Raw genomic sequence first — 24837 nt, 5'->3', positions numbered from 1 at the left:
GTTAGTGTTTCAAATTAATGTTTCACAAAAGAATCTGGGCAAGTGATGACCAATTTGAGAAGCACACTTTGGGCCCTATTTTAACGATCTGAAACGCAAGTGCGAAGCGCAAAGTGCAAGTGAGTTTGTGGGCGGATCTTGGGCGCTGTTGCTATTTTCCCGGCGGGAGAAATAACTCTTGCGCCGGGCGCAAATCAATAAGGTGTTGGTCTGAAGTAGGTTCATTATTCATAGGTGTGGTTGGGTGTAACGTCAAATAAACCAATCAGAACGCTATCCAACATTCCCTTTAAACGCAAGGGCGCAAGTTCCATGGCGGGTTGCTATTATTATGACAGATTTACCAGGCGCACGCCAGGAGCGGTTCACAGCCGAGGAGACCGACGTTCTTGTAAGAGCAGTCAAAGACAGAGAAGTTGTTTTGTATGGGGATGGGAGAAACCCGCCCAAATCAGCGTCGGTTAAACAGGCGTGAGAGGAAATAGCCACAATTGTCTCATCAGCTGGCATCCCCAGGACGTTGCACCAAGCGCTACAATGATGTCAGGAGACGGGGGAATCCCAAGCTTGCCATCATAAATCGGGCACGCCGTGTAACGGGAGGTGGATCTGCCTCTACACAGACGCCAGCAGAGGACATCGCTGCGTCCACCCTCACCGCTGAAAGCCAAGAAACGCAAGCAGTCCAACCCCAAAGTACACTTACAAATCAAGTTCACATACATTAAAGTTTCTTATGAAAACATTTTCATTATTATTTACATAAAATAAACGTAATACAGCCACACAACAAACGTATAAAAATATTTTAATCATTATTTGCATGAGAATTTTTTAATGCAGCCACACAATAAATAAAAACTATCAACACAATGCTCACCACAATGATTTCCCTTATCTCATGTGTTAATATTTTTTATTGTAACAATTTATGATTAGCAAAAATAACTGTTGCATCTGTGTAGAAAAAACCCGCTGTGCGCCGGTGCAAAATACGAAATGATACATGCGTCACTGACAAAGTCAATTGCGCTGGGTGCAAGATAGGGCCCATTGTTTGACTAAATATAAATAAATAAATAAATTGAGTTATATAAAACCTTAAACCTTTTAGTGCTAATGCTGCTTGAATTGCTTATGAATAATTGCGTTGTGAACATTCCCCATGGTGCAGTATTTTCCTACATGAAATTCCAACAATAATGTATTACAAATGTACTTAAGAAAAAAATAAATAAACCAAAGAAGTGCAGAAGTGTAAAATGTGTATGTTGGTGCTGTTCATTAACATCATTAAAAATATATTTCCAAATACAATATCAGATAAAAATCTCAAAATTAACAATTGCATAACCTGAATTTCACAAAACACAATATTTACATTATCATATATTATCATATATCCAAAATCAGCAGTGCATTCACAATGCAACCACTAAAGACAAGAGCAATCCGTGGAAAATAGAGTCCGATTTCAAGGAGGGTAAAAATTATATTCCTCTGGCATAACAACTTTCCATAGCCTGAAACTGTAATATTAAGAAATATTATAACCTCATATACATTTTCCCAATAAAGGATTCTCTTGAGGACCAAATGTTCTCATCAGAGAATAATCTTTTACAGTTTTTCTCAGTCGCTTTGGTACATTTCTCAGATCAGAATTGAAATTCTCAAAACTGCTTGTTCAATTCTCACATCATTGTGTCACTTGTGCACATCAAAAAAGCAGTTTCTCATTTCTTTGAACAAGTTGCAAATGCTTTGGTACATCCATGCAAATGATTATGTACAATTCTCTGCTTTTTCCTACATTATCAGTTGCTTATATCATGTAGATCAAAATGTATTATAATGGGTCTCTGTTGAATAGTCTCACCCCCACAACATTTAGGCATAAGTTCATAGTATAAGTCTTTACATGCAAAATGGTTGAACATGTTGTCAAAATACAGGGTATCATCAAACATATTTCTATACATTTCCATTAGACATTTTTTCTAAATCTGTCCTGAATTGGTAAATTGCTCCCAGGTGAATCTTGACTTTCTCTAACAGACAGAAACGTCCCCAGCAAGCAAAAACCAAGACGTTGAAATGACTGCTAACTATTGACCCAATATAGTCCGGCTATGAGTAACCCACTTCTACCCTAAATAACCTTGAATTTGGTTACATGCAATTTTTGCCAAAATAACTTGAAGATATGATATTCCAACATGTAAGCAAAGTGTGTTCAATGTGTTTGCTTTCATTTCTTTTACATGTTCTTATTGTTCTAAAAGTAACGTTATATGCATCATCTATTCTTGGGCTATGGTTAGACATCTTTTAGACATCCGTCATGTTCACATTTCTACTTTTGTTTTTTTTTCTCTTTATGCTATGCAGTGCTTGCAGTGCTGTCTTTATCTTTCTTTATGGGAATGACATGGTCTTTCAACGAATTACAGTACAAACAGTAAAAGCGTAAATGTAAATTTTGTCCAGTCTCTTGCAATCAAACTCACACATAACTTATAGTAAGTGTAACTTACAATTTACAATACTTGTCGTCTAAACTTTAGCCATAGTTTACATCAGAACATCACTTCAGAGTAAACTGTTATATTGACAACATGACTAAACAATTTGACTGTCTTATCCGTACACAATGACACAATGACTTGTTATTCTGATGGCACTGACATGTTCATTGACACAGATTTTTAATTTTGAGAGATGAACTAAGTATTTTGAGTAAAAGAGTAGCTTTTGCAGGTTATCCATGATGTTTTGCTATTTGTACAAATTGTTGTGAGAAATGCACTTACTGTTTTGCAAATTGTGAGTATGATTCGAGAAATGTACCAAAGCGACTGAGAAAAACTGTAACATAAAAATCTTTTTATAGCCTTTGAACAAAGTCTAGGTGTTTTATGAGTTTTTAAAATTCTTTCATTAGCTAAAGATGATTTACCGTAGATTGCATCTCTGTAAAAAAATGCTGTAATTTTGAAGCTGGTTGCCAGTAACTTACTGTATAGATAAAGTCTGAAAATGCTTCATGTTCATTTAACTTTGAACAAAATGTTGCCAGTAAATAACATAAATGTAAAATCTACAGTAAGTTACTGGCAGCTAGTTGCCAGTAATACCCAGTAAAACTGTAATTGCTGAATACTGTGAGGGGGTGGTCTGTGAGACGGTGGGCGAGTCTCTCTGCTGTCATTCAAACCCGAGTGGGAGTAATTATGAGTTTATATGGATGCAAACTAATATTATGTCGGAGTCCACTGGTTGTTTAGCAAGTAAACATGCTGCACAGAGTTTTGTACGTGTGTATGTAAGAGCTTTCTCTGAATTTTCAGCGCAATCGATGAAATAGGATCGCGCAACTTTCACACGCTTTCAAAACGATTTTATCAATGAAAGTTACGAAGTTTTATCAATGAAAGGCTAAAAATAGCGCTGTTCACCGTATGTTCGCGCCAGAAGTAAAAAAGACGTAAAACTTGTGTTTAATACCTCAGATTAGATAAATGGGTGGAGAGAAGGCGGTCGCGTGTGTCTGTTCGAACGCATTGAACCACATGTGTGTTCCGCAACTCCAAAGCAATCCGATCAAAAGTGGTTTCAACTACCTCTGGATGTGGTTGAAAGTGGTCGAAAGTGGACGAGCTCAAAACGTTTTGAACACCGTTTACACCTAGCATTAACGTCGTCCACTTGTGATCCGATCGACGAAAACGCATGTTAATGCCAAGTGTAAACAGCCTCTAGGAGAACTCGGAGGTATTGTAAAACGGAAGTGCACATTAAATAGCGCAAGCTTCGTCTGATAGCATCTACTTCAAAATGCAAAATATACATTAGCAGCCAATGTTACTTGTTAATGATTCTGGACACATATGATGTTATGTAATGTTAAACTATGTGAGTGGCGCTCTGTGGCGCACTAGGGATTTGAACAACTTACTTAGTCACAGCTGGGCGGCGCGGACAGGCGCCACCTGTCGGCGCCGGTGTGCGTACACTCATAGAAAACAATGTGTTCCAATTTTGGCCGGTGTGTGCGATCCCCTTAAGTGTCTGTTAAAATAGGACCCTTTGTTTGAGTCTCATTAATGCTTATCACAGGTGCACTATCACGCTTCTTTTAAGCCTTTGTCAGTCCCAAGATTTGTAGGGTGTTGCTTCATCAACAAGTGCATTTCTCTGTCCAAAAATATGTTTTAAATATATGCTAAATACATCTTGTGGAAAGTAAAGCTTAATATAAGTTTTGGGATTTTAAATTATAGTGTTAACCTTCATATATCAACATATATTTAAAAATGTATTTTAGGGGCAACAAATAAATTTCTAATTTTACAACCCATTTGGCAAAAATATATTTTTCCTGGCCAAAAAGTTTATAGGCTAAAGTATGTATCACATTTTATAAAGTGTATTTTTGCAGTTGAAAAGGTCTTAAATTGATTAACTTCAAAAAACAACAAGCAATGATCAAATGATTTGTTTGCTGTATATTTGTTTATTGCATAATTTATTTATCTGGGAATCATACCTTACAGCACTAGAGGGCGCTCAAGTACTAATCTTACTTTACTGTATGCATTTTATCCAGTGTGACATAAAGTCCCTTTTATCAGTTTGTGTGTTGTCTGAAATGATACCCATGATTTTCTGTCTGATCTACTGAAACTGAAAAGTGTAGAATTAAACTATTTTGCCTGTGGAAAATATTGAAATATTTAGAAATATTCAAATTTGATTTATTAAACAGATTTGGACTTGATGATTGGTGCAAAACTGTTTTATTTATAACAGTGGTGAAATAACTCTACTCTGACATCGGCATCAAGAAAACATGATAAAAACATGATGCATCATTTAAGAATATTATTGTTTGTAGGTCGACAGAAAAAATTGTGAGGTAAATAAGGGTAAAGTTTATGTTTATGATTTCTTGCGACTTGACAATGACTGGTATGTGTATGTGCGCTTGTGTGTATTTCCAGCATCATTATTAATACATGTGCGAGACATGCCTTAATTCCTGCAGCAGGTTGTGAGGAAATACTGAGATATGGGGTAATGGAAGGGGATGGTTTTGTCTGTATACTTTACAGATACCAACATTGGCATAGTTTATAAAGTATACAAAGACAGATACTGTAAGAGACCTGCTATAGGCAGAGAGTTAAACATAGAGGTAAGTTGTTGTACAAGGATGTCCAAGTCACTATTCCGGTTTGGTCAACTCAAAAGAATAGTATTTGTACAATATAATGTAGCCCACATAATGTAAATAAATGAACTGTAGGCCTATCTTTGTTCATAAGAAATAAGAATTGAAATGCATATGGCTTTTTTGTACTTAATAACTAAGGTAGACATATGCATCTCTACTGTATGTGTCCCAGGCATATGTTACTGTATTATTAATATTAATTGGTAGAGCATTGAGTTAGGAATAAAAGGTCATGAGTTCAAACGGGGAACCCATACTGCTAAAATATAGAATAAATAAGCGATTCTGCCAAATGTGTTAAGTAAGAGATAATGTAGGCAGCAGGTTGTTATCGCAGAAATAAACTCTGATAGTGTGATCAGGGCCCTATGTGCAGTGAAGGGTCTTGTATCACACTCTAAAGGTGCTTATTTTGTGATAACAACCGGCTGACTGTACATTATCCAACTTATTACATGGCTATTTACCTCATAAGTATGGTAAGGAATATTAAATATTGATTTGAAATATTGTATTTGCAAATTTTTAACAAAAGCAGACCTCTGTGAGGAAAACACTTTATTTTCACTTTCGGTTTTAAGATAAGACAAGACATTCAAATGTCACGAACACACTATTTGGTTCAATCATTTGTAAATATAATGTCATATATGTTATTAACTCTTTTTTTAAGAGAAAACGTTTCCCCGCCAATGACGAGATTTTCAGTCTTTCCGCAATACCGCTATTATCCACCAGGTGGATACTTTTTAAACCCGGAAGTATTGCCCTATGGCAAGTGTCTGTGTCTGTTTTACAGATCGCTCTGAATGGGATCTCTATGAAAAGTCTGTCACAGAAATGGAATTATCTCTGCTTTTTGCTCAAAATGTGGTGTTTTTGCAGAAACCTACCCATATTCAAAAGCTGATTACAAAAGAACCACTAAAGGTAGGATAAAACGTTTTTTTTTTTTTTTGAAAGCAGAGGGTCTGTTCTTTCATTTGGTATATTGTATGTTTATATATTTAAAGAAGAACATTTTCTGGAAGGCATTAAACTTTGGTGAAAATCATGAAAAACGCTGGCGCTGGCTGGCAACTTTTTTAAAAAATGCTGGCGGTGAAAGAGTTCAAATATACTCACCTAAAGGATTATTAGGAACACCATACTAATACTGTGTTTGACCCCCTTTTGGCTTCAGAACTACCTTAATTCTACGTGGCATTGATTCAAGGTGCTGAAAGCATTCTTTAGAAATGTTGGCCCATATTAATAGGATAGCATCTTGCAGTTGATGGAGATTTGTGGGATGCACATCCAGGGCACGAAGCTCCCGTTCCACCACATCCGAAAGATGCTCTATTGGGTTGAGATCTGGTGACTGTGGGGGCAATTTTAGTACAGTGAACTCATTGTCATGTGACATGGTGCATTATCCTGCTGGAAGTAGGATCTACAACAGTCTACAACTGTCCAATTCTTGTGAGCTTTTGCAAATTGTAGCCTCTTTTTCCTATTTGTAGTGGAGATGAGTGGTACCCGGTGGGATCTTCTTCTGTTGTAGCCCATCCACCTCAAGGTTGTGCGTGTTGTGGCTTCACAAATGCTTTGCTGCATACCTCGGTTGTAACGAGTGGTTATTTCAGTCAAAGTTGCTCTTCTAATAGCTTGAATCAGTCGGCCCATTCTCCTCTGACCTCTAGCATCAACAACGCATTTTCACCCACAGGACTGCCGCATACTGGATGTTTTTCCCTTTTCACACCATTCTTTGTAAACCCTAGAAATGGTTGTGTGTCAAAATCCCAGTAACTGATCAGATTGTGAAATACTCAGACCGGCCCGTCTGGCGCCAACAACCATGCCACGCTCAAAATCTTAAATCACCTTTCTTTCCCATTCTGACATTCAGTTTGGAGTTCAGGAGATTGTCTTGACCAGGACCACACCCCTAAATGCATCAAAAGCAACTGCCATGTGATTGGTTGATTAGACAATTGCATTAATGATAAATTGAACAGGTGTTCCTAATAATCCTTTTGGTGAGTCTACATATTTATATTTATTTTTTGTGTATTATTAAACTGTACCTGTCAAAATGATTAGCAGCATCCATGTTAACGTGTGTTATTAGTTTTGAGAGGTAGTTATCTGAAAAGAAAAAACCTTAGAATGTCGCATCTTGCCAATCAGAATCTAGCATTTTAGAAAGCCGTGTAATAATGTAATTTAATGTATTGTAATATATACCCTAAGAAATACACAATGGAGTAAAGCATAACAAGCTTCAAGGCTCCACTGTTTGTAAAATTATATTGCTTTTGTAGTTGCTTTTTACAGCTTTTTTAATCATTTTAACAAACTGTTCATGTTTTTCAAATTGTTGGTGGATGGCTTTAAACTTGTTTGTCACCTGATAAATGCCATTAATTTTCACAAGACACAGCTGCTGGGAACCCTATGAAGGTCTTGTGTCTGAAGGAAAGGGCACAGCTGTAATTCAGCCTGTCTGACTGCTCTCTGTACAGTGTTTGCAGACATTCTTTGTCTTCTCTTACAGTTTTTTTCGATTGCTAAACGACAGTGGGCACAACTGGAGCTACATGTGCTAAACTCTAACTACAGTCTGCACTACCAAAAGTCACCTGAGCACAACTCTTAACATATGGCTCAAAACAGCTCCGAGCAGCCAAACACTAAACACAACCCTCACTGAGATAACACACACTGTCACTCACAACACACTGAGAGGAAAAACACTAACATCAAACACCAATACACAAAATACTAACTTTATATCTTTACAGTTTTAACAATTTCAGTGATGTCACACCAAGTAATGTTTTCTTTAAAGAATGATTTATTTATTGATTTATCACAATATTTTTTTTAGAACATCATAATTTTTTAGGGTAAATGAAAATTAGCAGTTTGCTTCAGTTGTCTGTAGTAATTTACGGAATTACAGTAATGAGAAAAAAGGTAGAAACTTAAAGTACATGAAAGGTAATATTATATATAAATGAAATATATATATGAAATTGGAATTTATATTTATATGAAATTGCAATCAGCAGTGTTTGAAAGGCACAAGGCTGAAATCAATTGTGTTTTGAATGTGTGGTTCACAGTTTTGACAGCAGTGTGTTAGCATTTGAACAAAGTGCTGTAAATCCACAGTGTTTTGCAGGTTGTGATTAAAGTCATGGAATAAGTGTGTAAAGTTTTGAAAACTGTGTTCAAGCAATGAAAAACGAACTAGAGTTTGGTCCACATGAACTGCTGCTGTGCAGACTGTAGTTAGAGTTTTGCACATGTGACTCCAGTTGTGCCCACTGGCGTTTAGCAATCGAAAAAAACTGTAATATGGTGAACTGTTCTTCACTTACACTTCAAGATGTTTTTTTGTCTAGGGCTTTGTTTGTGCTATTACAGTTTTTTTCGATTGCTAAACGACAGTGGGCACAACTGGAGTCACATGTGCAAAACTCTAACTACAGTCTGCACAGCAGCAGTTCATGTGGACCAAACTCTAGTTCGTTTTTCATTGGTTAAACACAGTTTTCAAAACTTTACACACTTATTCCATGACTTTAACCACAACCTGCACAACACTGTGGATTTACAGCACTTTGTTCAAATGCTAACACACTGCTGTCAAAACTGTGAACCACACATTCAAAACAGAATTGATTTCAGCCTTGTGCCTTTCAAACACTGCTGATTGCAATTTCATATAAATATAAATTCCAATTTCATTTATATATTTCATTTATATATAATATTACTTTTTATATAAATATGATAGGTAGAGCTTAGAAAGACAAATTTTGGAAATGGAACAAGGAAGACGGGTTCGTGGAGGGAGAAGGGTGGCAGGTAGTGGCCTGATGCTAGAGAAAGGCAGGATTAGCTCCTCAATTATTTGTTTGAATTACAGTATGTACTTTTAGTTTCTACCTTTTTTCCTCATTACTATAATTCCATAAACTACTACAGACTATTGAAGCAAACTGCAAATTTCATTTACCTTAAAGAATTGTTCTGGTCAAAAAATTTCAATAAATCATGTGATAAATCAATCAATAAATACATCATTATTTGAAGAAAATATTACTTTGTATGAAGTCACTGAAATTGTTCAAACTGTAAAGATAAAAGTTAGTATTTTGTGTATTGGTGTTTGATGTTAGTGTTTTTCCTCTCAGTGTGTTGTGAGTGACAGTGTGTGTTATCTCAGTGAGGGTTGTGTTTAGTGTTTGGCTGAACTGAGCTGTTTTGAGCCATATGTTAAGAGTTGTGCTCAGGTGACTTTTGGTATTGCAGGTTGTAGTTAGAGTTTTGCACATGTAGCTCCAGTTGTGCCCACTGACGTTTAGCAATCGAAAAAAACTGTAAATAGGTGATGCGGCTGTTGTTTCGTGCACTAAAAATGAACCCAATCAATCACTTGTTTGTAAGCAGACCAAGCGGATTGGCTGGTGAGCAAGATCCATTTATCCTCTGCTGGTAGATGCTGTAACTACACCATTCTGATGGCAAAATGAATTTAGCTTATTGATGTCCATTCAATTTAATCTGTCCATAATTCTTTGTATGATCGTAAATGTTTTATAGCACCAGTTTAACAGCCTCTAAAAGCATTAAACTGCTCTGTACTGCAAGAGCAGACTGCTCTGTGTGCTTTCAAACAGTCGTTGTATTCATTTCCTAAAACGTCTGCCACATCAAGTTCATGTCAAGATCCTGCCAGCTTGAGTTTGCACAGAGAAACTATAGAATGGAGCATCAGGACAGAATTTTGTCCTCTTTGTTTTAGCACTCTTGTCAGTTGCAAGAGCAGTTTTACCACTGTCTTAAAACGTATCATTACTGGAGGAAATGAGGGACTGTATGGGCAGCATGCATGACACACAAGGGTCAATTTGATTTATTAAAAATGGAGAGTTTGACGGCACAAAACAGGCCTTGTTGCTCAAGAGAGTGCCATTGCTTCAACCACACAGTATCAAGCATTGTGCGACGTCTCGGCCCGTAGAGAACTGAAGGATTATGGCAGCAGACCCTTAGGTCTCCTACATCTGGAAGTCCAAAACAAAAGCTTTTAGAAATCTTCCAAGCCCAGAAACCAGAGCGAGACATGGAAAAAGATGAGTTGAGTGACAGTCATTCAAGTTCATTCTTTCCAGCGTTTTTTTGCATTGACCCTGGACTGGTTCATTTTATGCATGAAGGAGTGAGAAGATCCATATGTGTGAGAAGCTTGGCTGACTCTCCTGGGACACTCTGCCCTTGGATGCACACGAGAGTGTATTTAACCAGACTTCACTAAAAGGCACATTTGTTGGGAAGTGATATGGTAAGATTTGAGAATTTCAGCAGCTTTGTGTATTCCTGTAGACTTGTATTTATATGCATTTTTTAAAAGCAATTAATTCAATCCTGTATTTGTTGTTTTTGATGTTTCTACCACATTGTGGCATGCTGGTTTGGCGTTAACCTTCTTATCTTGTTTAACCAGCAAGACTTCCTTAGTCAATCAGAAAGACTATGCTGGTTCACCAGCTTTGCATGGTTTTGCATGTCTACTGTATGTTGGTCCACCTAAAATATTGGCCCCAAGAATTACCAATATGCAAATAGATTCTAGCTTTTTCATTAAGGTGATCCAACACTTTCTTATGGCAATTCGTACATATTTATGAGGTGGCTAATTCAAATGAATTCATACCACCACATTTGTACATTTTTGTATGATTTGCTTTTGCCCTGTGATGGGGTTGGGTTTCATTATGACAATAGTATATTTTTGCACACATAACTTTGTACGAACTCATACGAATTAGCCAAATCATAAAATATGTACTAGGGATGTCCTGATCAGTTTTTTTGCCCCCGAGTCCGAGTCATTTGATTTTGAGTATCTGCCGATACCGAGTCCCGATCCGATACTTCTATAATACATAAAAAAAAGAATAAAGAAGAGCGAAAAAAAAGATCCAGGATGCTCCTTATGTCATGCCGCACGCATTGCTGTTTCTGTGTGGAGTCAAAAGAGTCTAACTTTGTGCCAGCGCATAACTATAGATGTGTTAAAAAAATAATGAGAATATATGTTTAGGGGTTAAATTGGGGTTTGATTTTTGGGGAGGCTCTATTGGGAGGGTTTGAGGGGTAACATGTTTTATCCTGATGACAGCAAAGCCACTGGTGTGTTTCAATGACATTTTGGACCTCTGATAGATTTTATAAGTTTCAGCTTTAAAGCTGTGCCACAGATTACCCAAACTTTAAAACCTGAACTTTAAATTATGCAAATCTATGAGTCTGACACCCTATATGCATTTGTTGCACATGTCATTATGCACAATTGATCTAACTTTGAAGGAAGTTATAAGACTCTACCTCCTTAACTAATTCTAGGCATCAGATAGGCTACCCAAAAAGACTCAATTAACAAGAAAAACAACATACTGATTCAGCAATAGGCTATGTCTTATAAATTAGCCATAGAGATTCCCTAAGCTGGTCAGCAGTTAGTTAAACAATCACTATAGTTAGGTCGTAATTGATTTGTATAATCAAAATACATTATTTTATTAAACTATACAGTAAGTTGTATCCAGTTATCTAGTTAACATATTGTAATAAGATGTTTGATATGGCTATACATACTTTATCACTTTGTTTCTAGACTTCTATTAAGTTTTTTCGATGTGTGCAGCATTCTTACCTCTCTCTCTCTATCTCTCATCTCTACAATGTGTAATGTGATCCTCCTGCGCGAATGCGCGTTCTTGAGGTTCTGAGTGAGACACGGAGCTGCATACTGATGTAGATTAACTGAGCACATAGTGACAAAAACGATCGACGCGTCATTTAAGCGGTAAAAACCCAGTTTTGTCGTGGATGCACGAGTGTTTGAAGCCTATAGCCGCCTTTCCACTGCAAGTCATTCGGAAGTCATTCATTTCTTATTGAGAGTCGCAAAGGGTCTGCGTAAAGTGCCGACCATCTGCGGATGCGTAAATATCGGATCCGTTTTGAGCATTGGATCCGTTAAAATTTTTTTAACTTGCGCGACTAAACCGCATGCGATATGCCGACCGGAAGATATGTATTTCATTGTATTCCAATCATAAACTGTGTGTGAGGTAAAAATGATTAATCCTTTTTGTTTAACTTTATTAGTAACCAACATGATCTCACGAAGTTCCGTGGGATAGTCACAGAATTTTTTGCTCATTTTTCCATGGCATTCTCACGGATCTCCTCATATTTCCGTGGCCCTGCCACAGACTTTCTTTTCCGTGGCATTCTCACGGATTGGTTACTCAACTGTTTTTTCCTATTTTCAAACCATTGTTGCTTCGGTTTAGGGTTAGATTTGGTGTTTGCGTTAATATTTCACTTTAAGTATTGGTTTATACTATTTTTTTTATGTATTCTTTTATATTTTCTAAACTTTAATCAATTGTCACCTGGCGTTGGGGTTAGAGTTGGGTTTGGGTAGGGATGTAATTTTATGTAAATCTAACCCTAAACCAAAGCGACAATGGTAAGTAGGCCTGGCCAACTCGATTCCTTTTAAGGATCCGGGTTATTGTGAGTCACTCACTAAAGTGATCCGGGTTGTGTGATTCACTTGAGTCATTTGAGTCAGTATTGCTAAATTGCCAAGGAAACTCAGTACAGACCCACTTGTAACCGGCTGATCCACGCGACTCGAGATTCTCAGAGCCGGAAACCAAATCCATAACAAAAGCCTTTCACTTCTGAAATAACATAGGTTTTAGGTTTGGTGTGTATGGTCGACCATTTAAAAAAGAAGCCTAATAACAATAGCATAATAATATAGAGAAAACATAGAAAAAAACTGTCCTGCTTATGTGGCCCCCAGAGCCGGAGAGACAGTTCGCGCAGATCACCCGGTTACGGATCAGCCGGTGGATCAGCTGGTTACGGATCAGTCGGTTACGGATCAACCGGTTACGGATCAACCGGTTACGAGTTGAGAGACTCTCGAGTCAGAGCAGATTTGCATGTCTCTCGAGTCCGCATTGTTTCCGGCTCTGAGTGAGAATCTCGGGTCAATTTGCGGCTCGCGCGGATCCGCAGGTCTCTCGAGTTTGCAATGTTTCCGGCTCTGAGTGAGAATCTCGGGTCAGTTCTCGCGCAGATCAGCCGGTTACGAGTGGATCTGTAGTGCGAGCGAAGTCTCATCAATAATGTTGAAAGAGGTTTGTGTGTGTGGTGGCGCTGTTTATGGTTTTACATTGAATTGTAGTAGGACTCAACTGATCCGGGTTAATGACACTAGAGACTCGTGACTCATGAGTTAATTTAAAGATCCGGGTTAAAGATCCGAGTGAGTCACGACTCGAACAGGTCTAATGGTAAGAAAATAGGACAAAACAGTTGAGTAATCAATCTGTGAGAATGCCACGGAAAAGAAAGTCCGTGGTAGGGCCACGGAAATATGAGGAGATCCGTGAGAATGCCACGGAAAAATTAGTAAAAAGTTCTGTGACTATGCCACGGAAATTCGTGAGAGAATCCTTTTTAAAAAACTTTTGATTAGTGATAATAAATACATTATTAATTTAATTTGTTTATGTAATTATTTTAATCTTGTCTTCATATGTTCTCCTAAAAATATTGGCAATCTTTGCCATATATGCATAGCTGTTTATTGTTTCATTCATTTGCATTCATTTATTTATTCCACCATGGTAAATATATTAGAATGAAGCCTCTTGCTCTGGAATGAGCTTCCCTCCCATATACGATTAAACTGAAACTTCATTACGACTGCTACTAGGGGGAGAACTCCGACTGTCGTTTCCGTATGTCGTGTGCAGTGGAAAGACGGCTTATGAATGAAAACACGTCACTATTCACGTCAGTTCACACGCACCAGCGCAGCGCGTACACTGGCTTAGCTCCGGACGGTCCCGAGGGACATCCCTGTACAAAATCCTGTGAGATCAGGCTGAGTGGTCGCATCAAATTCATTCTGAGAGTGTTTATTGTCAACCTTTGCTTTGGGGGCCATCTACATGTTTATCTCTCTCTGTCTCTCTCTCTCTCTGTATATATATATACAGAGAGAGAGAGAGAGAGAGAGAGAGAGAGAGAGAGAAAGAAAGAGAGAGAATATATATATATATATATATATATATATATACAGAGAGAGAGAGAGAGAGAGAGAGAGAGAGAGAGAGAGAGAGAGAGAGAGAGAGAGAGAGAGAGAGATGATGGGTGGATGGAGTGGGTGTGAAATCTCTTTTATGTCACACATCAAAAGAGAGGATCAGTCCACAGTGGTCTTATCTGTCTGCTGCTGTAAAGTCTGTGTTATTTGAGCCCTTTTCACACAGACATTTGTAAAATACACGGGACACGCATCCTGGAATTTTCCGGGACCATTTGATTTTTTGTTCATTCACACTGACATGATTACCCGTTATCTGATGGTGAGACGTGACCTGTTGAAAGTCCCGCCCTCTCTTCTACGCAGCCTCTGAAGTTTGCAAATTATTTATTATTTCTCTCTCCAGAAACCACTCACGTGCATTTTTTGTTTATGATAAGACTATAAAGGAGCGCGTGAACGCACAGTTCTATGCTGGTGAATGATCTCAGCTTCTGAGTGGATATTTGAGGAGCGCCCTGATCTCTGCTTTAATACAGTTTTCAGACATTTCTCATCGTGATTGTTTATATGCATTTAAAACCCGCAATTTGAGAGGCTGAACGATATATCTTGTTGGAATGACGCGCGGGTATTTTAGTTTATAATAGCTCAAATGAGCATGTGACACGATATTCTTTTATGCTGCTGAATGATCTCCGTTTCAACGCAGTAAGTAATGAGCTATTAACTTAGCTGAAATCTGCTTCAGTCCAGTTTGCTGACATTTCTCGTCGTGAATGTTGTAAATCCCTCATTTTAAAGAGTTGAACCAACTTGATGCCATGACACGCGCGTCCTCACTACGGCACGTGCGTCATTGTTTATACGTCTCATTTATCATTTCCTGATAACTGCTTCAATCTAGCTTGCAAAATTTCTCGTGGTGAATGTTTATATGCATGTTATCTCTCGTTTTAAGGAGCTGAACCATAACTTTTGTTGTGATGACTCACTACAACACGCCCATTACGCCATTCTTTAGGCTTCTTGTTCACACAGAGGGTTTTTTTCGTATATCTGACTAGGTCCTCTTTCCGGCAACGAACAAAGAAGATTAACGGGACGAGTTTGTGTTCACACAGACGCTTGTATGGCAATTTTACAGGTATTTTCTGGGACCAAAGGTCTGTGTGAATAGGGTTTAGGTTAAAAGCTTTTTATGTATTTCTGCTTTATTCCATGAGCTGGTGTTTGCAGCTTGATCTGCACATTTACACATTTCACTTTTTTCGACCAAATTCAGAATAAACGCAGATCAGGAAAATTAACAATTTGTGAATATTTTGCATATTTTCTGCAAATGATTTTATTTGAAACTCTTCCATCTCAGACTTCCTATTTATATTACAATTTTAACTATTTAAAATATATTTGGCTGGACTGTAAGTTGTTGATAAACAAAAATGTTTATTTGTTGGAATACCTCATTTCTAATTCATTCCAATTTTCTGGTAAAGTCCCAAACAAACTGCACTGTAGTTTTGCAATAAACATTTACATTTAGGCATTTAGCTGACGCTTTTATCCAAAGCGACTTACAAGGAAACAATAAAGCTATATTTCATATGGAGGCAATACTAGGTGCTTACACCAAGACAAACGTTTTCACTATTCCGAAACAATACCTGTTGAGAGAAAAAGAAAGTGTTAGTGTTATTATTTATTTATTTTTAGTTTTTTTGAAAACTATGCCAAGTCTAGACCAAGTCTTTGAAGGGTCGAGACCGAGTCCGTTGGTTTTCAAATACAGTCGAGTCCGAGTCAAAACCAAGTCTTTGAGGAAGCAAGTCTGAGTCTAGACCGAGTCCTTTAGGAGTCGAGACCAAGTTGAGACCAAGACCATAAAAACATGTCAGTTTTCATATTCATGATTTAATATCACCCCTGTTAATAATCAACAGTTAGGCATACAGACTAAGCTATATTTGGAATTGTCTAGAGGAGCAGTCTTAACGTCTTAATATGGACTATGCTTTTACTGTCATTAAAAAATCCCTACCACATGCATCATCATCTGCCTGAACATTAAAAAATGCGTTGGTCTCGAGGACTCGGTCAGAAATTATGAGTCCTTCTCCTCCCACTGTGGTCCGAGAACGAGTCAAGACCGAGTCTTTGAAGGGACAAGTCCGAGACAAGTCTGAGAAAGCAGAAATTGGTCCCGAAACCGGTCTCGAGTCTGAGACCTTTCCCTCCATCACTACTTTGTGAAGGTAACACAAGGCACTGCTCATTTGCTGAATGTAAGGTTCTAGATGGGCTGTAGGAATGTATTGGCACTTTTCCATTGCATAGTACCCCACGATTTGGGTTGGGTCAGCTTACTTTTGTGGGCTTTTCCACTGGATACAGTACGTAGTACCCAATACTTTTTTTAGTAACACCTCGGTTGGGGTTCCAAGCGAGCTGAGCTGATACTAAAACGTGATGTGAAAACACTGTAGATCACTGATTGGTCTGAGAGAATCGCGAGCATACAACTGTGAACGCAAGATTAGCTTTACCTTCGTGCGTGGCTGTCTCGAGCAAACCTGTTGTCATCTGTGCTTTGATGTAAGTTAACTCCCTTTTAGCAGTGAAAAACATCCTCATGTTGAGAATCAACACAGTCTCACCCCATGTCGTCAATATTTGACGACACTTGACCATTCGTCATATGTTGACGCAAAGGGTATACCTTTCGCGTCATTTTTTGACGAACTGGGGACTTCAATACTATTACGTCCGTTGTATTCTCTTTCCTATTTTCTTACCATTTCCGCGTCGGTTTAGGGTTAGATTTACATAATGACATCCCTACCCAAACCTAACTCTAACCCCAACGCCAGGTGACAACTGTTTCATTTCGCGTACCTAACTCTAACCCCAACGCCAGGTGACAACTGTTTAATTTCGCGTAGACTGTTTAATTTTGCGTAATCTAACCCTAAACCGACGCGAAAATGGTAAGAAAATAGGAAAGAGAATGCAACGGACGTAATAGTATTGAAGTCCCCAGTTCGTCAAAAAATGACGAATGGTCAAGTGTCGTCAAATATTGACGACATGGGGTGAGACTGTTATGAGAATCAGGAACACCATACCAGTGTTTTCCAGGCTTGGGGTTTGTGGCAGCACATTCGCGACATGCAGGTTCGCATGCACAATATTTTTGTAACTTAAATAAGGCTTAGCGGACCGCATCGACTGACGCCACAGGTTTTTGTAGAAAAAGTGTCATGTGATACAGAGGTGGTGATAAACGCGATGTGCAAACATTACTTTGTGGTGGTCAATTTTGATTTTGTGGCGAACTGAGAAATAAATGAATATATGGGTAACGACACGCCTATAATCCCTCCAACTCTGAAGTGTTACTAAACTCGATGGAAAAGCTAATCGAGCCAAAGTGAAGTGAACTGACCTGACCCCAGTATTATGCAATAAAAAAGCACCATATGAAAGTGTGAAAGTTTGCCGTTGCAGTCTCAGTAAAAGTTATGTAAGTGAGAAATAGTATCTTATACCTGACACATGCTTCAAACGGTAGCCTATGGAGAGAGAAGAAAAGCAGCGTTACATGAGCCCTTTGCAGTTGTCCAGCCTAGAGATTACAAGGGCCTGGATCAGAAGTTTTGCAGCGTGCTCTGTAAGGTATTTTATTCAATGTTATAATAGAAGGATTGTCATCAAAGACCACACCAAGGTTTCTGGCAGTTTTGGAAGAAGAAATAGTTGTGTTGCCAGGTTGTATGAATGTGTTTTGCTGTAGCGTGGGTTGTGTCATAAATACAAGCAGCACCATTTTAGCGAGGTTCTACTGGAGATTGTGTTTCTTCATCCAAGCCGAGATGTCTTATAAGCAGGATGTAATATGTGCTGCTAAAGTGGAATCATCTGGGTAAAATGAGAATAAGATCTGAGTGTCATCAGCATAGCAGTGCTAGGAGAAGCCATGTGCCTGTATGATATAGGTCCAAAGGATGTTAGATAAAAAGGAGTGGACTAAGCACTGATCCCTGAGGGACCCCAGTGACAGTCTTGCTTATAATAACAAAAGCGACTGCAAATACTTTCTGTGTCCTGAATGCTCTCTGTTAAAGGCATAATATGTTATGTTTTTGTCACTAGAGTTCGCTTAACAACAGCATAGGTTGATGACCCTGTGATAGATTGAGGAGTGATGGGAGTACAAGTCTTCACCTTCAATGTCAATAGGAATCAATCTGACAGGACTCACAAATCATGTTGATGATTGATGTGGTGAAGTTGTTTAACCTATTTAAGCCCACAGTGTGACTTGATAGAAAGCAACAACATATTGCAGTGCTACTGTACAAGTACTTCTGCATACAGCACTGCGCAGATTGTTTGGCGTATGACATAAGAGTATCACAAAAACATGATCTTTTGAAAGCAGCATGAAAGCAAGCCTTGATAGAGCGAGGGAGAGAGAGAGAAAGAGAGAGAGAGAGATGATGATTCCCAATGTTATGTTTTATGGATATAATAAAACCAGTCTTATTTAAAAATGTATGTGTTTGAAAGTACCGTAACCATAAAAATAACAATTCATTTTCAATTATACATTTTCTGAGATATGTTTATGATTAGGGCTAAATGGCAAAAGTTATAAAAAAACGTTGGCCTTTATATTTTTAGATATTGTTCTAATAATGTTTATTTAGTCAAATCAAGTCTTTGCATGTATCTGTTGTTTGTTTTGTTTGTTTCCACAGCAGCAGTCGGTGGTCTCCTGCTCTGTTCCAGTCGAAGTAAAGAGTGTTTGTCTTCCTGTAGGCTGGAAAAGCTACAGGTCACCTGAGGGAAGGAAATACTATGTCAACACCAGTACTAATGGTAGATCTGATCTCTTCTGTACGCGTCAGTAAACTTAATAATAGCGGTTTGACTTCCTGCAGTATGAGCAGTCTGTGTTTAAAAAAGCATCATGACAGAATGACTTGAGCAATGCTGACAGACTAGTGTGCAAGCCAAAAGTCAGTCTTTTTTAAAAGACATATGTTATATATCAGCTTGTTCAATTTTACTCTTTTTTTAACGTACTGCAAAGGATTCACTCACTGTCTGGAATTGCTGTATTGGCAGTGATATTTTTTATTTGCCAGATGCTTTTATTAAAAGTGAGTTAGGATTCATTCAGGGTGTTCTAGCCTTACAGATGTGGCCTTTAAAAATGCGCGTCTCTGAAAGCAGAATGCCGCGAGCACTTCCGAAATTCTGCGAGATCCCGCAGAAGGGTGATTCGGTGGGGGACGCAGGAAATAAAAAACCTGTAGAGGGCAGTCGTGTTTCAAGTACAGTAGGGCATACTGACGACAATGTGTGCTCGACTTTATGCTTTAAGCATACTATATGATATCGAAGTAACATGACAGGGATTCTTGGTGCATTGGCAGTACTTTGATGTCACATGCAAGCTTTTTGACAAACATTTGGTTGGCGAAGTTTTCTTTTGCCAGTTACATAAACAGTCAAATATTCTTCATAAAAATCTGACTTAAACGCGGATCATTCGTCTTATTTTTTTTGTGTACACTTACAGTAGAAGAGACGTGATGATAACGGAGTCTTATAACAAAATAATTCGCAAAGACCTTTGAAGAAACCGAGAGCATTTGCGCAATATCATTAACTAGTTTATCTAATTGTACATTTAGTTTATCTTTGCATCTGAACGTTTTTAATAGCTGGAACATGGTTGTAATGCGCTTTTCCGCATTATTGTACTTTTTATATTATCATGTTTTCCTTTACATGGTATGAAACTCGATATAAAGTGTGAAATGATGTTGAATAAATTTCTATAATGTGTTATATTTTGTAGTAAGTAAATAAAATCATGTTGTAAGTGTAAATATTCAATTCGAGGAGTTTCTGAGGTGTTTGTCATCGGCAAAAGGCGCAGTTTCTCTGTTGCTGATTAAAACCCGTTGGCTATATGCGATTTTTTAAAATTAACATTTGTTCTACTTATTATTTTATTTATTTGCCTACATTTACTCAAATAATATCAATGTAAAAATAGTAAGTAAATCATAGTTCAAGTTAGGCGTAAAACGTACATTTTTTTAAGTTGTTGTTAAATACAAATAATATTAATTTGAAGAAAGCAATTATTACAGGTTTAAAAACTTAAATATATAATTCTGAAATTATCAAATATATTGATTAAAATAATCTGTAAATTAAATACTTATATTATTAAGGCGTATACATCAAATAAAATATGTACATTTTAAACAAAATATCTATTTCTAGTCATTAATTTTGGTTTGTCTAACTAAAAAAAACACATAACTGACATTAAAAGATTTTATTAAGTTACTTTAATCATTTATTTTAGATAGCCTACATTTACAAAGCCACTGAATCATTTTTTACAGTGTATACATTGTGATCTTACGGTATTATTAAATGCATATAAATAAAATATGTAAAACTAAATAAAAGAGATGTCATACACGGACTCCATGAAAGCATACGTTTTCTTGTTCGGTCCACGTGGGTTAAACGGTCACATAGCCTATTCTCCATAAAAATCCGACTAAAATGCGGATCACTTGATTCATTTTTTCTGTGCAATTAGAAGAGACGTGATGTATAACTGAGTCTTATAACAAACCTCTATTCGCGTAGACCTTGAAGAGACCGAGAGCATTTGCGCAATATCATTAACTAGTTTATCTAATTGTACATTTAGTTCATTTTTGCATCTGAACGTTTTTAATAGCTTGGACATGGTTGTAATGCGCTTTTCTGCATTACTGTACTTTTTATATTATCATGTTTTCCTTTACATGGTATGAAACTCGATATAAAGTGTGCAATGGTGTTGAATAAATTTGTATAATGAGTTATATTTTTGTAGTAAGTAAATTAAATCATATTGTGAGTGTAATAATTCATAAATTCGAGGAGTTTCTGAGGTGTTTTTCATCGGCAAAAGGCGCAGTTTCTCTGTTGCTGATTAAAACCTGTTGGCTATATGGGATTTTTTTAAATTAACATTTGTTCTACTTATTATTAATTTATTTTTTTGCCTACATTTACTCAAATAATATCAATGTAAAAATAGTAAGTACATCATAGTTCAAGTTAGGCGTAAAACGTACATTTTTTTAAGTTGATGTTAAATGCAAATAATATTAATTTGAAGAAAGCAATTATTACAGTTTCAAAAACTTAAATATATAATTCTGACCTTATCAAATATATTGATTAAAATAATCTGTAAATTAAATACTTATATTATTAAGGCGTATACATCAAATAAAATATGTAAATATGTACGACTTAAATGCGCATCATTTGATTCATTTTTTCTGTGCAATTAGAAGAGACGTGATGTATAACGGAGTCTTATAACAAACCTCTAATTCGCGTAGACCTTGAAGAGACCGAGAGCATTTGCGCAATATCATTAACTAATTTATCTAATTTTACATTTTTTGTGATTTGTGAATTCATGTTCTGCTTGCCCCAATTCAAAATATTCTGTTGTATTATTATTCCCATTTTTGGTTAAACCTATAACTCCCAAGCTGAACACCTACAAAACTAACGGTTTTGTCCAGTCTTAACAGTGTATGATATTCAGCTCGTCTTAATTTAATTATTTTATTCCGCCGAATGGAAAAAAATCCATAGGCTATCTGAATGAATGGGATTCAGGAATTAAGTACAATAGTCTATACCCAGCAAGCAATAGCCGTCATTTCAACGTCTCGTTTCAGTATAGACCCGATATAGCCGGGCTGTGCCTAGCCCACTTCTAGCCCAATTAAACTTTAATTTGGTTACATGTGGTTTTTGACAAAATAATTTGTGAGATGGATGCTATTTTATCATGTAAGCAAAGTTAACAGCGATTACAAGGTATTTCTTTTCATTTCTTTAAAGTGTTTTATGCATCGTCTGTACGTAGTCATAATTTAGCTCATAAATAGACCGACTACGAATAAACCACGTTTAGCCCAGAAATAACCATGAATTTAATTACATGTTGTTTTGCCAAAATTATTTGTGAGATGTATGATATTTAATAATGTAAACAAAGTTCAAAGCAATTAAGGTATTTTGTTTCATTTCTTTAAAGTGTTTTATGCACCGTCTGTACTTAGCCACTATTTAGCTTACAAATAGACCGACTACGAATAACCCACGTTTAGCCCAGAAATAACCATTAATTTAATTACATGTTGTTTTGCCAAAATGATTTGTGAGATGTATGATATTTAATCATGTAAACAAAGTTCAAAGCGATTAAGGTATTTTGTTTCATTTCTTTAAAGTGTTTTATACACCGTCTGTACTAGCCACTATTTAGCTTACAAATAGACCGACTACGAATAACCCACGTTTAGCCCAGAAATAACCATTAATTTAATTACATGTGGTTTTTGCCAAAATAACTTGTGAGATGTATGGTATGTCATTGTAAGCAAAGTTAACAGCGATTACAAGGTTTGTTTAATTTCTTTAAAGTGTTTTATGCACCGTCGTACATATAGCCACTATTTAGCTCATAAATAGACCGACTACGAACAAACCATGTTTAGCCCAAAATAACCTTGAATTTAATAAAATTTTGTTTTTGCCAAAATAACTTGCAAGAATTATGATATTTTATCAGGCATGCAAAGAAAACGTGACTTTATGAATGAAAACGTTATTATTCGCTTTGCGTCAAACCCTGTTGCTGAAGGAGACGGACCGGAGCTCCGGCAAGGTGTGTTGTGGACCCGAGGAGGCGGAGCTGCGCTCCGGTGCGCTCCGGCCCAATTTAACCTATTACTTCCACTAACTGAGGTATCCTTCCTCCTTTGCTGTCTGCCTGGTATGATTTTATTGGTCATCTAGGAATAATTTTCACTTTATCTTACTTAATGGGGCGCAGCGCAAACCCGTTGGCCTGTGACATCCCACTACCGCGAGATCTATTCAAAAGCATACTGTAGGCCTACTGTCTCGCGGTGCTAAGACGTCACATGCCGTCCGATCGGGCTGCGTGGCGCCGCAAGTCGTCAAACGAGCGCTGAGCATTGAGTCAAATAAGACACGCGTCAGAAAATTACCGAGGTCCGGGCGGCCATGCCCTTTTTTGCCTCAAAATGCAGACAAATAATGTTTTTAGTAAGGCATGTTTGTTAAAACTAGTTATATTTCCTATTTAAACTAAGTCCTGGCTTAAGCTTATAAAGACCCCGCAAAAACCCTGCTACAGCTCCTGAGGGGGTGCTCTCACTATTCACATGTAAATAAAATGGTTAGAAACCGGTTTTTCTGGTTCTCATTGCAGGACTGTGCGGGGGGAGGGCATTCCGTTTCCATGTGGAGACATTTAACAAACACATTTGATATACACCAAGTTCCAGATTACAACACCAAAAACACATCACGTTTGATAGCAGTGCATGTAGGCCCTACTTATTTGAGTATATTGATAGAGTAAGTATTATGTTGGACACTATTTTGGATATCAAATTGTCCTTTTCTCCAGACAAATAAAACACTGATGTGCATGTCTATAGATCTTATCTAAAGAGTCATTGCTATCATTTTCACTTTTGTGTTGGGTTAATTCCCTGACCAGACCTCTGTCATTTTCTTACGCTCGTCTTATAATTTGACTCAACGCTCAGCGCTCGTGTGGCTTCTTGCTGCGCAGCGCAGACCAATCGGCATGTGACGTCTAGCTATAAGCAGAGGTGGGACAAAGTCATTGTTATGCAAGTCACAAGTAAGTCTTTGCCCTCGAGTCCCGAGTCAAGTCATGTCAAAGATGAGGCAAGTCCCAAGTCGAGTCAAAAGTCAAAGCCAACAAGTCTCAAGTCGAGTCCAAAGTCCTACCATTTTAGTTTCGAGTCATGTCAAGTCCTCTTACAACAGAAATAAAATGCATGCTGTGGACAGGTGGAGGGAGGCCCCTATACTGCATTGCATTTTCAAAAGATCAAATTGGCCATGATGCCACCATGGCTGAAAACTCGCTCCACTGTAGCACTAGAAGCAGGCACTGCCAAGGCTACTTGAAAGAGTGAAGGAAGAGTGCCCAGAACAAAATGGCATTCTGTCCTTCTGCCATGTCAATGTAGTGACTTAGCTGCAGTGGTATAGATCTCTTGGTGATGTCAAAGTACCGCGAGAGCGATTCCAGTTATCACGTGGATAAATCCGCTTTGAATCGCTCTCGCGGTACTTTGCTGTCACTCGCCTGTGGGTTTTGTAGCGCCACACCACTCTGCTCCCCCGTCACTTTCGCGCCGCTATAGTGATTTCATATGCCGATCGGATCGCGCAGTTCGGCAGAAAGTCAAACACACCAAATATATAGCCTAATATGTATATGCATTTCAACCCGCTAAAGTAGCAAGTGTAGCATGCTAATGGTCAGTGCTTCACTATTACTAAAAGTTTGAAA

The 24837-nt window shown here is 37.6% G+C and overlaps 1 protein-coding gene across 1 annotated transcript in view; it reads left to right on the top strand.

The window, feature by feature from the left end:
* The first annotated feature begins 10469 nt into the window (after positions 1–10469).
* The window catches only part of gas7a (growth arrest-specific 7a), an 85784-nt gene continuing 71416 nt past the window's right edge, over positions 10470–24837 (top strand). Inside the window, exons 1-2 of the mRNA XM_065263160.2 lie at positions 10470–10577; positions 19133–19253. Of these exons, the coding sequence (XP_065119232.1) occupies positions 10575–10577; positions 19133–19253 (124 nt within the window). The 5' untranslated portion in view covers positions 10470–10574. The remainder of the gene's footprint in view (positions 10578–19132; positions 19254–24837) is intronic.

Source organism: Paramisgurnus dabryanus, chromosome 3 (assembly GCF_030506205.2).
Source record: "Paramisgurnus dabryanus chromosome 3, PD_genome_1.1, whole genome shotgun sequence".
Classification (NCBI taxonomy): Eukaryota; Metazoa; Chordata; class Actinopteri; order Cypriniformes; family Cobitidae; genus Paramisgurnus; species Paramisgurnus dabryanus.
Note: the sequence above shows the minus strand (reverse complement) of the source record. Positions and strands in the feature narration are given on the sequence as shown.